This window comes from Bombina bombina, chromosome 1, assembly GCF_027579735.1.
Source record: "Bombina bombina isolate aBomBom1 chromosome 1, aBomBom1.pri, whole genome shotgun sequence".
Classification (NCBI taxonomy): Eukaryota; Metazoa; Chordata; class Amphibia; order Anura; family Bombinatoridae; genus Bombina; species Bombina bombina.
Genome location: NC_069499.1, coordinates 356,363,147 through 356,381,108, shown reverse-complemented (window position 1 = coordinate 356,381,108; position 17,962 = coordinate 356,363,147). Strand labels below are relative to the sequence as shown.

The 17,962-nt window shown below is 37.0% G+C and overlaps 1 protein-coding gene across 1 annotated transcript in view; it reads right to left on the bottom strand.

The window, feature by feature from the left end:
* Nucleotides 1-17,962, bottom strand: part of LOC128645318 (unconventional myosin-X-like) — a 251,366-nt gene that overhangs the window by 97,013 nt on the left and 136,391 nt on the right. The window contains 7 exon segments of the mRNA XM_053698222.1: nucleotides 1,971-2,051; nucleotides 2,053-2,080; nucleotides 2,455-2,537; nucleotides 5,415-5,483; nucleotides 6,609-6,701; nucleotides 7,213-7,279; nucleotides 10,453-10,553. Coding sequence (XP_053554197.1) covers nucleotides 1,971-2,051; nucleotides 2,053-2,080; nucleotides 2,455-2,537; nucleotides 5,415-5,483; nucleotides 6,609-6,701; nucleotides 7,213-7,279; nucleotides 10,453-10,553 — 522 coding nt within the window.

The following is a 17,962-nucleotide window of genomic DNA, read 5'->3' as shown; positions in this document are numbered from 1 at the left end:
TTTGTTTCGCAAACAGTTAACCAGAGCTCTGAGGACGCGGGTAATCATTCTAGCCACTTACTTTCAACTTGTAATACGAGTGGTAAACCAGACAAGCTAAAACACTCCTGATAAACCCCTTATCATTCCCACATACAGTAACTGTTAGCGATCCACTCGTAATCTGGCTTTAAATACATTTATTACATTATAAGCATAGTATTTAGGTTATTTTCCACCTCCCTCTGAGGTGCCACCATGTAGAAATCTTTCACTGCATTCCCAGTGCTGATGTGTTTGAACACGTGCAGCAACTCTCATTAAGATGGAGCTAAGAGGTGATAGTAAGTGCGCTAGAGAAAGCTAAAGGTATCCTTAGTTTGAAAGAAACTTTAGTATATATGCAATATATAAAATATATATATTTAAAATAGTGTAAAAATATATATATATAGTGCAAAAAGTGTAAGTGGATGAACTTTATCAACTGTGATCAAAGGTTCCAGCAATCCTTTTTTATAAACAAGTAGAAGAATGTGTATTTCACATAGAGGATATGCTGGAACCTTTGATCACAGTTGATAAAGTTCATCCACTACACTTTTTGCACTATATATATATATTTTTACACTATTTTAAATATATATTTTTTATATATTGCATATACTAAAGTTTCTTTCAAACTAAGGATACCTTTAGCTTTCTCTAGCGCACTTACTATCACCTCTTAGCTCCAATTACATTTGAAAAGAACGAAGGATCTTTTCTCATTTGTAAGTTGTATGGTATCCTTTCCCTAACCAGCGCTCTGCTTAAACATCCCTAATACTAAACTCTCATTAAGATACCTGCACCTATGATTAGTAAAAGGGACACTAAACACATTTCATGCACCTCCCTGCAAACAGGTCAGAAATGGAATGCAGTGAAAGAGTGTAGTGAACAGGCTTTGCCCCCCCAAAGTCTCCTTGGTATTTGTTTGGGTATGTATGTATGTATGGTCTTCTATATAAAGTATGTATGTATGAGTGGTCTTGTATATATGTATGTATGAGTGGTCTTGTATATAAGTATGTATGTATGTATGGTCTTGAATATAAATGTGTATGGTCTTGATATATATATATATATATATATATATATATATATATATATATATATATATATATATATATATATACATATACATATACATATATAGTCTTGAATATAAGTATGTATGCATATATGTATTTATGTATGTGTGGTCTTGTATATAAAGTATGTATGCATGCATGTATTTATGTATGAGTGGTCTTGTATATAGGTATGTATGTACAAGTGGTTTTGTATATGTTTGTGTATAAGTATGTATTTATGTATGTATGCATGTATTTATGTATGAGTGGTTATGTATATAATATAGGTATGTATGTATGTACAAGTGATTTTGTATACGTTTGTGTATAAGTATGTATTTATGTATGTATGCATGCATCTATCTATGAGTAGGTGTGCAAGTATGTGCAGGTGCATCTACAAATGCATTCTGTACAGTTACCCAAAACACAGGGTAATAAGGGAGTTAAACCACTGAAACAGAACAGTGACTTAACCCTTGCTTTCCCAGAACACACAAACTTAATCAAGTGTTTAAATCACTCTCTGCAAGTGTGATTTTCAGCAATGCACTACTGTGCCTAGCTGCTGATTGGTGGCTGAACATATATGCCTCTTGTTATTGGCTCACCGAAGGCTTCAGGTAGCTCCCAGTAATGCACTGCTACTCCTTCAACAAAGGATACCAGTAGAATAAAGTAAAATTGATAATACAAGTAAATTGGAAAGTTGAATGCTCTGTCTGAATCATGAACGAAAAAATTGGGTTTTAATAATTTGTTTTTGTAAGTTTGTTTGCATTTTATCAGTTTATCCTTTCAAGTACTGAAACTCTGTATTGGTGATTAGCGGATATGAGTATGGGAAAACTTGAGCAACTCCCCACCACTTACCCTAAACTGTGAGCTGACTGTTGGTTTTTTCTTCTGGGTTCCCATTTTCAGTGTCTCCTCACCACTTCTGCTGGAGACTTTTTTCAAACAAATCGTAGATAAAATCAATTCTGCACCATGAAAGAGTTGTGAGAATTAATAGTGAGTGAAGATAGTTTATGCAACACGCTTTTGCCAATCAACACATATGATTTTTTTTAATGATCAATCTAAAGTGGTTGTTTTTTGAAGACAGAAATAATTAGTTCATTTATTAATTCAGTACAATAATAAGAGGATGCCTTATACAGGGAGTTTCTTATCATTTTTATTATCATCACAACCAAATTCCATAGTGTTGGTTACATGAGTAGGGGTACATATGGAAACTGATACATGGGGGGGGGGGAGAAATACAGAGACATAAAATATACAAACAAAACAATTCATTAGGTGTTGTGCCCTGCCTCAAACAGATTACAATTTACAGGCCATAGAACAATACCTGCTGTCCCATAACATGTTTAGGATGTCAACGCGGAATGTGTCTCTGTTCTTCTCCAGAAATCCTTGCACATCATATGTGACCTGAATAATGTAAAGAAGCTCGGAGTGAGTATAAATAAATTCATTTAGAATGGACAGGCCAGCAGATTGGAAGCAATATACAGGTACATATGTGGAATTGTAATCTCACTATCCTATTTCTATTCACTCATAGGTCTTAAAACGGTCCAGTGAGTTGCAGGCTCATTAAGATAATTGGCCACATGAATCTTGCACCCTGCTGCCCATTTCTAATTTATGATGGCATTAAAATAAAGTAGGGAACGCATATTTCTGATGGTTATTTTATAAGCAGGTCTTCTATTTTAGTAATACAATGCAGAGGGACAACTTGTTTAAATTAAAGTTTAATGGATTGTCATCACTGTAAGCTGAATAAAATATCATTTTAAACAGCTTAATATTTACAGTTTAAAGGGATAGTGTAGTCAAAATTAAACTTTCATGATTCATATAGAGTATGCAATTTAAAGCAACTTTCTCATTTATTCCTATTATCAATTTTTCTTCATTCTCTTGGTATCTATATTTGAAAATGCAGGAATGTAAGCTTAGAAGCCAGCCCATTTTTGTTTCAGCACTTGGGATGCGCTTGCTGATAGGTGGCTACATTTAGACACCAATCAGCAGGCGCTGGCCAGGTTCTGAACCAAAAATGGGCCAGCTCCTACATTTACATTCCTGCCTTTTCAGATAAAGATACCAAGAGAACAAAGAAAAATTGATAATAAGAGTAATATTAGAAAGTTGATTAAAATTGCATGCTCTATCTGAATCATGAAAGTTTAATTTTGACTCGACTGTCCTTTAATCTTTTATATATAAATATAGCAACATATTTTATGCAGGTAATTGCACACAAAGGTAGCAGTCACTTTTTGCTTATTTATGGATGTCACAAAGGAGCAATATCCTGCAGCATATCAGTCAGGCTACATCCACAAAGACCAGCCTACCTTACAATTCAAAACAATTCTCCACCAGACATCAGTCAATGCCCAGTTGATCTGCTATACATCTTATGTACACTGTACAAGTGGAGAAAGGCAAGCTAACGTTATTAAAGGGCCATTATAGTAGGACAAAATGACATGCGCTTATCAAGTAGAGCGTGTCATTTTAAGACAATCTACTCTAGACTACCACAAGGGGGGAAAAAAACACAGTAAGACCACTGCTGGTCCTGAGGGGAAAATGCAGCTGATCCAATCAGAAGCACTAGTCGCACAACACAGATGTGTTGCTGATTGGATGAGAAGCGGTTTCCACTTGGGACCAGCAGTGCTCTGCGTGTCCCAATCAGTTTTTCTACTGTTAGTTTAATTCCTGCAAATGCTCGAACGGATTAGAGCATGTAATTATTTTATTATTTTACTATAATGGCCCTTTAGAACTAGCGGTTATGTTCTATACATCTACCATCTTACAATAAGTTAAATTGAAGACATAACAACACTCAGTAGACAAGTTACTGATTTTAAGAAAATATGAGCAAAGACCACAAAAGAATGGGTATGCTCAAAAAAGATTTGCTTTTATGTACTATCAGTAAATACTTGGATCAAGGTATATTAAAATGTAACTTTTAATTGGATTATTAATTTTTTAAAAAGCAGCAAAAAAAAAAAGGATTTTTAAGAGCTGCATGTTGCTCACACACACACTTAAAAACACACCGCCCAGTGTAAATGTATAAGGTAAATAGTAACTTATGATAAAACAAGTATTAAATTGCTCTATTGCTTGTTAAAATAATAAAGGGGATTCTTTGTATTTTAACTGCCCTCCAGTCGCTGTAAAAAAATACAAGATGCTAATGTTGAACTAGTTTAAAAAATGATTATAATATATTTTCGCTAGCGTGCGATTTACTCTTAGTATCTCTAGAAGTGGTGACACCGGTAATCTTATTACTGTGTTGAGCATAAGCAATAGAACTAAGCTGATAATATAAGCTGAGCTATAGATCAAAAGTACTTAAAGACACAGTATCTGTTGGTAACAAATATATCAGTCTCCTCTCTGTAGAACTATTATTTAATTAATACTTGTTTTATCATAAGTTACTATTTACTTTATACATTTACACTGGTGGGTGGTTTTTAAGTGTGTGGTGTGAGCAACAAGCAGTTCTTAAAACCTTTTGTTGCTGCTTTTTTTTAAAATTAATAATCCAATTAAATGCTGCATTTTAAATATACATTGATCCAAGTATTTACTGATAGTACATAAAAAGCAAATCTTTTTTGAGCATATCCATTCTTTTTGTGGTCTCTGCTCATATTTTCTTGAATTTAATTATTGCTTAAAGGGACACTGTACCCACATTTTTTCTTTTGTGATTCAGATAGAGCATGCAATTTTAAGCAACTTTCTAATTTACTTCTATTATCCATTTTTCTTCGTTCTCTTGATATCTTTATTTGAAAAAGAAGGCATCTAAGCTGAGGAGCCAGCAAATTTGTGGTTCAGAACCATGGACAGCAATTGTTTATTGGTGCTGCCCAATCAGCAAGGACAACCCAGGTTGTTCACCAAAAATGGGCCGGCATCTAATCTTAAATTCTTGCTTTTCAAATAAACATACCAAGAGAATGAAGAAAATTTGATAATAGGGGTACATTAGAAGGTTGCTTTAAATTGCATGCTCTATCTGAATCACAAAAGAAAAAAATTGGGTACAGTGTCCCTTTAAAGTACTACTACTTATTATCACCAATAGATCTCTCTGACAAGGTCTCTCTTTTCTCACAGTTACTGATTTTATCTCACACAGAAATGTTAAAATTCATTGGATATTGCATATGTAGAAAGTCCACTGACAACTCATTATTTCTGGTAGGATATAGTAGACAACCATTTGCATATAAAGACAATTACCTGCTGCATGGTACATACCTCTCCCGCATAGTGTTTAATTCCAAACTGATGCTCAGTCACTCGAGGCTTTACATAATGTGGGTTATTCTGGGACACAAGGAAAACATCATTATTACAAATGGAACACTGAGCAAGGCTCTAGGAATGAGCCTTGGGAGATCTAATTAGCAATAGATTTAAAACTTTATAATATTCCTACTAAACTACTAATTCTGCACTGCTGCACTATACTACATAAGAATGTTAATGGCTGCAGTGTCTTTAGAAAACCAGTGTTAATTACTGCAAGCAATATAATCCCCTACATGTGTTATGTTATGGATATGGTTCATGCCCTGCCCTATATTCTGTATCTCCCTCAAATAGAGCCATAAATCTCACATGCAGACTGTGTTATACAGTCAGTTATTCAAGAAAGAAATCAATGTCACAGGGACTGGGAAATATAACAATTTTATCTGTCAGAATAAAAATGTCAGGTAATATTTATTGTGAGAGAGACTAAGCAATCAAGAGAGAGGGAGAGAAAGAATTAAAACCAAAGAAGTCAATAAGATGATACAAAGAGATGAAGAGAGATGGAGAATGGTATAGAGGAAACAGTATAGAAAGAGAATGTAGGTGTGGTGAAAACAGCAAGAAACAAAAGACAGTTTATGGGACTAGTGAGATTTTTGCTCTTTGAATACAGTGCAAGAAGAGATTTAGGAGGAGGAGAATAAAGCGTAGGGTAGATTACACAAAAAGGGCTGAGGAGCGAGGGGGGGCAACTTCTGGCACTATGAGGACAGAAGCAGGTGGAAACATGGAGGAAGATAGATACAGTGGGACTAAGCAGTTATAAATGAAGGGGATAAGTAGATAGAGAATGGGAAGGGAGGTGGAAGATAGCTGAAGAATTATGTGAGGGAATTGGACATTATGCAATAATTTAGAATCACACAAGTTAGTGAACACAAATGAAATGAGAGTTTGTTTTTGAAAATAATGTAACAGGCAAACGAGTCTCTACCTCTTCACTCTAAATTAAAAGTGGCAAATTTATATCATTCTTTTTAACATTAGGTATTACATATTTAGCAAAGGCCAATCATATTAACCCATCAGCATCTCAATATAAAATTATAGCTTAAACTAAACTCATTCATTTTTTATATTGCTGAAAGAACAGAAAACCCAAACACTTAAATATAAATGTACAACAAGCCTTACCGCGTGTTGGTTATGGAGCTTTTCTAGAAGGGTGAAGTCGGTGCCTTTAGGAAAACGGCTTTCTTCATTGATTAAAGCCAACAGTCCTAATTTCTTAAAAAGAAAAAAACATACATTAATGAGAGAGCTAAAGAGGCAAGTGCAAGGAATTGACCTCTTTTCAGTCAGTAAAACACAGTGCAGGGATTTACCCTCCTTTCTTGAAGTAACACACAGAGTAGATGTTAAACTCATTTACCAGCATCACCTCCTTTGTGGACAAACCCTGGCGTCTAAGGACAGGGCATATGTTTCCTTCATGTGCCACCTGATAAGCGTTCCTCCATCTGACAAATGCATTTTGTGTACTGGATGCAGGTAAATAATGTTCTGTGTGGCATTACCCACAATTCCCATGTATCATAATTGTACCTTTGTCCAGGAAACACGTCTGTGCAGCAGCTCATCAGGGGTCAATAAAGTAATCATGTTACCTCTTGTAACTACCAACAGTGTGTATTTATGCCTAGTTATGAGGCCTGCACTGTAGCCTTCGCACAACTAGATTATATTACAAAGGTTGTATTATGTTCAAAAAGAAAAGCTACATTAGCAATAAGCTCACCTTCTCTACTAGATCCAAGCACTCTGCATTGTCCATCCAACCAATGGCTTCCCAATGGATTCCTTCCCTATACAAAAAAAGGAGAAAAATAAGATTTATGCTTCTGGATAGGGGTAGAATGACTTGTGTCTCCATGTAGAAGATAAAAATCTCAAAATCGTTTTCAGGGAACCCTCCTACATATAAACCTTCATAACATAATGTCTAGTTAGGATCTATCCGAAGAGTGAAACATTGAAAAAGTTGGACCACTATAAATAGAATCTGGAGATAAAAAAGAACCCAGGAGAAAAAAAAAAAACGAACAAATACACAGGTGAGGTTTTTTCTATCTCACAACAATATTGCTTTTTCTCATGCTTTTGTTTGTTATATAGTAATCACTTACTGGTGCATATATATATAAAAAAAATGTGTCGCCTACATTATAAGAAAAGCAGTCGGCAAGACCATGCATTTAAAAAAACTGAAGAATAAAATATAATACAATAATACAATACAGTGCAAGAAAGACCAAGTGTCTGTCTTGCAAAGTTGCTCAACTAAGGCTTTGAGATACTGTGCGCAGAAGGAAAGCATATCACGTCTAATTAAAAAAAAAATCTTTACCTAAAGAATGGAATTTTCTTTTCTTCCTCAACTCAAAAGCCAAGATGATCGCACAGCAAATCCAGTTAGCAGAAAACCCTTTCTGTTATATTCTGACCGCAAAAAGAGAATTAGTCTTCCTGATATCCTAAATAGCTCACAGATAATACTTTAGAGCTATAATCACATTACACTGTGAAGAAGATCCTCATTATTCTAGAGATTAGGACAAAATGAGGAATCTGAAATCTGGGAATTAATGTTATAAGAATTAAATAGGACAATAAAAGGGAATTGCTTTTCAACAAAAGATAACAAGAAATAAAAAAAATTGATAATAGAAGTAAATTGAAAGGTTGTTTAAAATTGTATGTTCTATCTGAATTAGGAAAGAAAAAAATTGGCGTTTTATGTCCCTTTAAAGTTAATTTATTTCTTTGTTGCATGCTACAGACCAAGTTTTTCTGTACTGAAAAAGTGCCTTTTGTGTTGAAATGCAAATTCTGGACCGAAACCAAAACCGAAAATTCAGGATGCAATTACTTTCACATTTTCTTTTTGTATAATTGTATTACTATTAGACTTTTTAAATTAATTTCATGAATTTAAAAGACTCTAAATTGAAAAACTACAAGCCAATAAAATAACCACACTTTTATTGAAAGTAACACATCTGATAGAATCAGATTTAACAGTTTTGTTTTTACCAGTATAGTCCTAGAAAACTTTTATTATGTGCAAAACAGTAAGTCAAGTAATGAACTCGTCAAGTAATGAACTAAAACAGCAGCTGTAGGCTAGCATCAAATTTGAAATATGCTACACAATAATTTTACTGAAACTAACTAAAAACCAAAAAAACTAAATAAGCGATGTCATTTTCGCACGAAACGTATCTGCTGCCAAAATTTCTGTGCATCCCTACCTATGAGCCATCTTTCCTTAGGGATTTGTTAGGCACAAGCATTCTTATTATTAGTTTGTATATCTGTATGCATTTAAACAGCTTTAACGATCTTTCTTTTATGCAAAAATATTTTATCATGTTTAATTCCTATTTTGTATCCATAGTGGTTTTGAGTTTAATGTTCATTATTTCCCTAACACCATTTAGAGAAATTTGATCAAGTAGGGTGAAAAGGTAATGAGCCTGCAAAAAAAAGGCACAACAGAAAAAACAATAAACAGCTACATGCAGACTTAGGGGCTCATTTATCAAGCTCCGGATGGAGCTGAGGGCCCGTGTTTCTGGCGAGCCTGCAGGCTCACCATAAACAACCAGTTATGAAGCAGAGGTCTAAAGACAGCTGCTCCATAACCCTGTCCCCGCCTTGCTCTGAGCAGACGGACCAACATCGCCGAAAATCATCTTGATCGAGTACGATCGGGTTGATTGACACCTCCATGCTGGCGGCCGATGGCCGCAAATCTGCAGGGGGCGGAGTTAGCACCACCTGCACCTTTGATAAATATCCCCCATTGTATAGAAACAGATTATGCTGCAGTCGATCAGGAACCTGAAGAAAGTAAATAATAATGTTTTCTCTCTGTAGAGCAGACGTGAAAACACCCTAAACTCCAAGTGATCACAACTGCATCTGGATCTGTATTATCCAACAACATGTGAACCCATGGGCTGTTCAAAAGCATGCAGCCAAGCTCACAATGTTCCCTTTATCTACATCAGAGATAAGAGGGGAACAATTTTTGAGATTTAGAATACTTTCAATGCTAATGATTTGCTGTGTGTATAAAAGCTTTTTTTGTTCACAGGCTTAGGACATACATTGACCTTTCAAGAAAAAAGCTTACAGGGTAAAGTAGACCCCCCCTTTAATTACCAAAGTATATTTCACAACTACAATCAACCTAACAGATGGCGCCATTAAAAAAAACAAAACCTGCTGAAGAGATTATTTATACTTTATGCATATAAATGCATAGAAAAGGGCATTTTAGAATGTTTTTAGTTTTTTTGGGTATCCATGTGCTGAGCAAACCAACGTTTTCTTTTCAGAATTGTAAAGGCTTAATCTGGTCCATCATACAAATGTGGGAGTTGTCCCTAACAACCAAAGAGTAGTAATATTTTAATATCCAATATACCTTTTCTGTATCAAATGTTGTTGTTACTCATAACAGGATTCTCTGAAAACACCAAAAGTATAATATACTATTAAAACATGATGTGGTTACTAGTTGAAATATTTACCACCCCTGATTTATTTTGCACTGGACTGGCGCTTTCTTTTACTTTGTACCGGGGAACAACGTAAGAAAATTATGTAAAAAAAACAGCTTTGTAATGGGTGAAATGTCCTTTTATTTGAGAACCTATGGAAACACTTTCTGCTCAATTTCGTCCTAAATTCCCCTTTTTCAGGCTATAGCTCTATCATTGTATATCAGGGATGGCCCAAATAGCGGCCCGAGGGCTACCATGGTGCCTTTTGTACTAGTTATTGTGGCCCTTGGGGAAAAGCAGAACTAACAATTGTGCCATCATTTTTTGTGTCCACAGGAGAAATGTGAGCTTTTAGGTGACCACATCTAAAAAAAGCCGTCTGCATACAGAGGGCTCCCGGCAACCTCACCTAAACCTGGACCTGGGCTACTGGGACATATTTATGTATATTTAGTTCCACTTCTTACCTGTTGTATTCCAGCTGTTCCAAGGAAAATATGTGCTTGTTGAAGTATTCCTGCAGCTTTTCATTGGCGTAGTTAATGTTAAACTGCTCGAACCTATTGACCTGTGAAAACATATTGAAATAAAAAAATGTCATTCTAGAGAGACCAATATGAAGACTACAGATACGAACCAGAGATCTCATCGTGTCTGCTTGTTATATCTACCTGAACATTAGACATTCTCACTACATTCTTATGAATATGACAGGGATGCTTTGTTTTTAATATTAGCAAATCGCTTAGGTGCCTCTCACGTGGATCAGTTAAAGGGACGTAAAACCCATTTTTTTTCTTTTATGATTCAGATAGAACATAACATTTTAACTCCTTAGTGACCAGACCATTTTCTTACCGTTAAAGATCAGGGCTATTTTTACATTTCTGCAGTGTTTGTGTTTAGCTGTAATATTCCTCTTACTCATTTACTGTAACCACACATAATATATACCGTTTTTCAACACTTTTTCTAACTTTGACCCCCAAAATCTGTTACACATCTACAACCACCAAAAAAAACAAAATTATGCTTACCTGAACATTTCCTTTCTTCTGACGGGAAGAGTCCACAGCTGAATTCATTACTTTTGGGAATTCAGAACCTGGCCACCAGGAAGAGGCAAAGACAGCCCAGCGAAAGCTTAAATACCTCCCCCACTTCTTCATCCCACAGTCATTTTGCCGAGGGAACAAGGACAGTAGGAGAAATATCAGGGTGAAAAAGGTGCCAGAAGAAACAAAAAAATACGGCCGCCCCATATTGATAAAACACGGGCAGGGAGCTGTGGACTCTTCCCGTCAGAAGAAAAGAAAAATTATTGTGTAAGGCATAATTTAAGTTTTTCTTCCACAGCTGCATTCATTACTTTTGGGAAAACAATACCCAATCTATAGAGGACACTGAGGCAGAAGGGGCGGGTACGAAAGGCGGCCCCTTCTGAGGGCACCACAGCCTAAAACACCCAAAAACTCCTGACAGGAAAAACTGCTTCCTAGAACCAAAAGGGCAAAAAAGAAAAAAGGCAAGATAACTGCCAACAGTTAAAACCAACAAGGCCCTTGTTAGAGACCACTCGGGTTATTAGACTCACCGAGCCAAAAGTCTCTGAGGAGACTATGTCCCGCAGGCACGGCAGCCTGCAAAATTAAACTCAACCCCGATCAGAAGAAAGGGGAAACAACCACATTCCCCCAGAGGGGAATAAAAAGAGACCCAGAAATGAGTCTGAAAGGACCCTCAGAGCCCAAAGGGAATAGGACCAAAGAAAAGGTAACTCCAAGAGAGTGAACCAGGATAAACAGGGCACCTATGAAAAGACCCTGCGACCCAGCAAGCAAAGAGAGTACTTGTAAATCCCCATCTACATAAAACAAAGGACCAAGTAATGTCCCTGAGAAACTTAAAAGGGGGTAGAAAAGAATCCCTTCCCTGCGCAGAGCGCTCACTCGCACCCAGAATAGAGCAACCGAAGACAAAACCGCCCCGGGAGCCGCGGAAAAAAACGGCATCAGATATATGAATATGCTACAAAACCTGTAGAGTAGCTCAAAAGGTCAAATACCAAAGGAGAAATATCCGGCCAATAAGACCGGCCCAGTAAGAAGTTGAAATCTCTCTGCAAGAGAGAAAAAATATATCTGTAGGAACAGAAGACGTCCCGGAACTGGGAAACTGGGCCGTCCCGACCAGTCCAAAGGGATCTGGATAAAGACCCCCAAAAGTCCAGTCAAAGACAGGACAAACGAACCCGGGCACCCGAAGACTCAGAGCCGGTTGAAAAAACATAATTTATGTAAGAACTTACCTGATAAATTAATTTTCTTTCCATATTGGCAAGAGTCCATGAGCTAGTGACGTATGGGATATACAATCCTACCAGGAGGGGCAAAGTTTCCCAAATCTCAAAAATGCCCCCACCAGACCCCACAATTCAGTTTAACAAATAGCCGTGGGGTGATAAAGAAAGGAGTAGAAAGCATCAACAAAAGAAATTTGGAAATAATTGTGCTTTATACAAAAAATCATAACCACCATAAAAAAGGGTGGGCCTTATGGACTCTTGCCAATATGAAAGAAATTAATTTATCAGGTAAGTGCTTACATAAATTATGTTTTCTTTCATGTAATTGGCAAGAGTCCATGAGCTAGTGACGTATGGGATAGCAATACCCAAGATGTGGATCTCCACTCAAGAGTCATTAGAGAGGGAGGGAATAAATAAAAACAGCAATTTTCCGGCTGAAAAAATTAATCCAGAGCCCAAAAAAAATAAGTTTATTTCATTTTGAAAGAAAAAAAACTTAAATCAAAAGCAGAAGAATCAAACTGAAACAGCTGCCTGAAGAACTTTTCTACCAAAAACTGCTTCCGAAGAAGCAAATACATAAAAATGGTAAGGAATTTAGTAAATGTATGCAAAGAGGACCAAGTTGCCGCTTTGCAAATCTGATCAACTGAAGCTTCATTCTTAAAAGCCCACGAAGTGGAGACTGATCTAGTAGAATGAGCTGTAATTCTCTGAGGCGGGGCCTGACCCGACTCCAAATAAGCTTGGTGAATCAAAAGTTTCAACCAAGAAGCCAAGGAATAGCAGAAGCCTTCTGACCTTTCCTAGGACCAGAAAATAAAACAAATAGACTGGAAGTCTTCCTGAAATCTTTAGTAGCTTCCACATAATATTTCAAAGCTCTTACCACATCCAAAGAATGTAAGGATCTTTCCAAAGAATTCTTAGGATTAGGACATAAGGAAGGGACAACAATTTCTCTATTAATGTTGTTAGAATTCACAACCTTTAGAAAAAATTGAAAAGATGTCCACAAAACAGCCTTATCCTGATGAAAAATCAAAAAAGGAGACTCACAAGAAAGAGAAGATAGCTCAGAAACTCTTCTAGCAGAAGAGATGGCCAAAAGGAACAACACTTTCCAAGAAAGTAGTTTAATGTCCAAAGAATGCATAGGTTCAAATGGAGGAGCCTGTAAAGCCTTCAGAACCAAATTACGACTCCAAGGAGGAGAAATTGATTTAATGACAGGCTTAATACTAACTAAAGCCTGTACAAAACAGTGTATATCAGGAAGTATAGCAATCTTTCTGTGAAATAAAACAGAAAGAGCTGAGATTTGTCCTTTCAAGGAACTTGCAGACAAACCCTTATCCAAACCATCCTGAAGAAACTGTAAAATTCTAGGAATTCTAAAAGAATGCCAGGAGAATTTATGAGAAGAAAACCATGAAATGTAAGTCTTCCAAACTCTATAATAAGTCTTTCTAGAGACAGATTTACGAGCTTGTAACATAGTATTAATCACTGAGTCAGAGAAACCTCTATGACTTAGTACTAAGTGTTCAATTTCCATACCTTCAAATTTAATGATTTGAGATCCTGATGGAAAAACGGACCTTGAGATAATAGGTCTGGCCGTAACGGAAGTGGCCAAGGCGGGCAACTGGACATCCGAACCAGATCCGCATACCAAAACCTGAGAGGCCATGCTGGAGCCACTAGCAACACAAATGATTGTTCCATGATGATTTTGGAAATCACTCTTGGAAGGAGAACTAGAGGCGGGAAAATGTAAGCAGGATGATAACACCAAGGAAGTGTCAGCGCATCCACTGCTTCCGCCTGAACATCCCTGGACCTGGACAGGTATCTGGGAAGTTTCTTGTTTAGATGAGAGGCCATGAGATCTATCTCTGGAAGACCCCACATCTGAACAATCTGAGAAAATACATCTGGATGGAGAGAACACTCCCCTGGATGTAAAGTCTGGCGGCTGAGATAATTTGCCTCCCAATTGTCTACACCTGGGATATGCATAGCAGAGATTAGACAGGAGCTGGATGCCGCCCAAGCAAGTATCCGAGATACTTCTTTCATAGCTTGGGGACTGAGTCCCACCCTGATGATTGACATATGCCACTGTTGTGATATTGTCTGTCTGAAAACAAATGAATGGTTCTCTCTTTAACAGAGGCCAAAATTGAACAGCTCTGAGAATTGCACGGAGTTCTAAAATATTTATTGGTAATCTCGCTTCTTGAGATTTCCAAACCCCTTGTGCTGTCAGAGATCCCCAAACAGCTCCCCAACCTGAAAGGCTCGCATCTGTTGTGATCACAGTCCAGGTTGGCCGAACAAAAGAAGCCCCTTTAACTAAACGATGGTGATCTATCCACCACGTCAGAGAGTGTCGTACATTGGGATTTAAGGATATTAATTGTGATATCTTTGTATAATCCCTGCACCATTGGTTCAGCATACAAAGCTGTAGAGGTCTCATGTGAAAACGAGCAAAGGGGATTGCGTCCGATGCTGCAGTCATGAGACCTAAAACTTCCATGCACATAGCCACTGAAGGGAATGACTGAGACTGAAGGTGCTGGCAGGCTGCAACCAATTTTAAACGTCTCTTGCCTGTTAGAGACAGAGTCATGGACACTGAATCTATCTGGAAGCCTAAAAAGGTGACCCTTGTCTGAGGAATCAAGAAACTTTTTGGTAAATTGATCCTCCAACCATGTTTCCGAAGAAACAACACTAGTTGATTCATGTGAGATTCTGCAGTACGTAAAGACTGAGCTAGTACCAAGATATCGTCCAAATAAGGAAACACCGCAATACCCTATTCTCTGATTACAGATAGTAGGGCACCCAGAACCTTTGAAAAGATTCTTGGAGCTGTTGCTAGGCCAAATGGAAGAGCAACAAATTGGTAATGCTTGTTTAGAAAAGAGAATCTCAGAAACTGATAATGTTCTGGATGAATCAGAATATGAAGGTATGCATCCTGCAAGTCTATTGTGGACATATAATTTCCTCGCTGAACAAAAGGCAGAATAGTCCTTATAGTCACCATCTTGAAAGTTGGTATTCTTACATAACGATTCAAAATTTTCAGATCCAAAACTGGTCTGAATAAATTTTCCTTTTTTGGGGACAATGAATAGATTTGAATAAAACCCCAAACCTTGTTCCTGAAAAGGACTGGCATGATTACCCCTTTAGACTCCAGGTCTGAAACACACTTCAGGAAAGCCTGAGCTTTTACTGGATTTGCTAGGATACGCGAGAGAAAAAATCTTCTCACAGGAGGTCTTACTCTGAATCCTATTCGATACCCTTGAGAGACAATGCTCTGAATCCATTGATTTTGGACAGATTTTATCCAAATATCCTTGAAAAACCTTAATCTGCCCCCTACCAGTTGAGCTGGAATGAGGGCCGCACCTTCATGCGGACTTAGGGGCTGACCTAAATGGCTTGGATTTATTCCAATTTGAGGAAGGCTTCCAATTGGAAGCAGATTCCTTGGGGGGAGGATTGAGTTTTTGTTCCTTATTCTGACGAAAGGAACGAAAACGGTTAGAAGCCTTAGATTTACCAAATAGTGAAGCCAAAGCTTCAAGATAGAGAAAGTGCGCTAACAAGCTGAAAGTATACACACCATATAAGGAATTGAAGTGAAAATTTAATAAACATATAGAATAAGATACACAAATATATACACTAAAAATAGGGACGTCTCCCTGTAATGTAAATACAACTAGGAAAAAATCCTAATGAAAAAACAGGTTAAAACCTATAAATGATGAATAATGCAGATACTAATTGATAATCTATGACATAAAAAAGATATAGCATAAAAATGATAATTAAAAGATATGGCATAACAGTGATATCATAAAATAAAACTTAAAAGACAAGCACCAAGTTCATATGTATCAACACAGTGCAGGTGGGCCGTATGCAAATGAATGCCGATATTGGAACAGTGGAAAGAAAATAACGGCTTGTACCACAAATAGATACAGTTTACTGTACCGTAAGTCAAGAGAGTGTTCAGAGGGTGTTACCGAGGAGAAGAAATCCTTCGGTCAAGGCTTGGACCGCAGCTGCAGTAACTGCCGTTCCTGGAGATAGAAGTGTGCAAACCTCTGCACATGTGAGTCGGCGTCTGACGTCACAGGCTTCTCATCGGCTCCTCTCAGGGTGTTACTCGCTGCTCCAGCAGCGTAAAGGAAAAGCAGCTGATTGCTGTGTCCTGGTGGGAACTTTCTGTGAAGGCAGACTTGGCTGTTTAATGATCCAATACAATAGTGGGGCACAAGTATCCCTCACCTTGGGGATATTCAAAGATGCTGGTAACCCGGGTTTAAAGTTGCAACTGTATCTATTTGTGGTACAAGCCATTATTTTCTTTCCACTGTTCCAATATCGGCATTCATTTGCATACGGCCACCTGCACTGTGTTGATACATATGAACTTGGTGCTTGTCTTTTAAGTTTTATTTTATGATATCACTGTTATGCCATATCTTTTAATTATCATTTTTATGCTATATCTTTTTTATGTCATAGATTATCAATTAGTATCTGCATTATTCATCATTTATAGGTTTTAACCTGTTTTTTCATTAGGATTTTTTCCTAGTTGTATTTACATTACAGGGAGACGTCCATATTTTTAGTGTATATATTTGTGTATCTTATTCTATATGTTAATTAAATTTTCACTTCAATTCCTTATATGGTGTGTATACTTTCAGCTTGTTAGCGCACTTTCTCTATCTTGAAGCTTTGGCTTCACTATTTGGTTATTAACTTGTATTTGATACATACAGAGATTGTATCTTTAGAGTAGTGTTTAGCAATACCTTCCTTTAGCGCGCACTAATCCACCCAATTTGATTTGTTTTCACTTAGATTTACCCTTAGGTTTTTTATCCTGAGGAAGAAAAACTCCCTTTCCCCCAGTGACAGTTGAAATAATAGAATCCAACTGAGAACCAAATAAATTATTACCTTGGAAAGAAAGAGATAGTAATCTAGATTTAGATGTCATATCAGCATTCCAAGATTTAAGCCACAAAGCTCTTCTAGCTAATATAGCTAAAGACATAAATCTAACATCAATTTTGATAATATCAAAAATGGCATCACAAATAAAATGATTAGCATGTTGCAGTAAGCGAATAACGCTAGATATGTCAGAATCCAATTTATGTTGCGCTCCAACCAGAAAGTTGATGCAGCCGCAACATCAGCCAAAGAAAAAGCAGGTCTGAGAAGATGACCTGAATATAAATAGGCCTTCCTTAGATAAGATTCAAGCTTCCTATCTAAAGGATCCTTAAAGGAAGTACTATCTTCCATAGGAATAGTGGTACGTTTAGCAAGAGTAGAAATAGCCCCATCAACTTTGGGGATTTTTTCCCAAAACTCTATAGATTTTGCTGGTAAAGGATACAATTTTTAAACCTTGAAGAAGGAATAAAATAAGTACCTGGCTTATTCCATTCCTTAGAAATCATATCAGAAATAGCCTCAGGAATAGGAAAAAACCCCTGGAGAAACCACAGGAGGTTTAAAAACAGCATTTAAACGTTTATTAGACTGAACGTCAAGAGGACTGGTTACCTCAATATCCAAAGTAATTAACACTTCTTTTAATAAAGAACGCATAT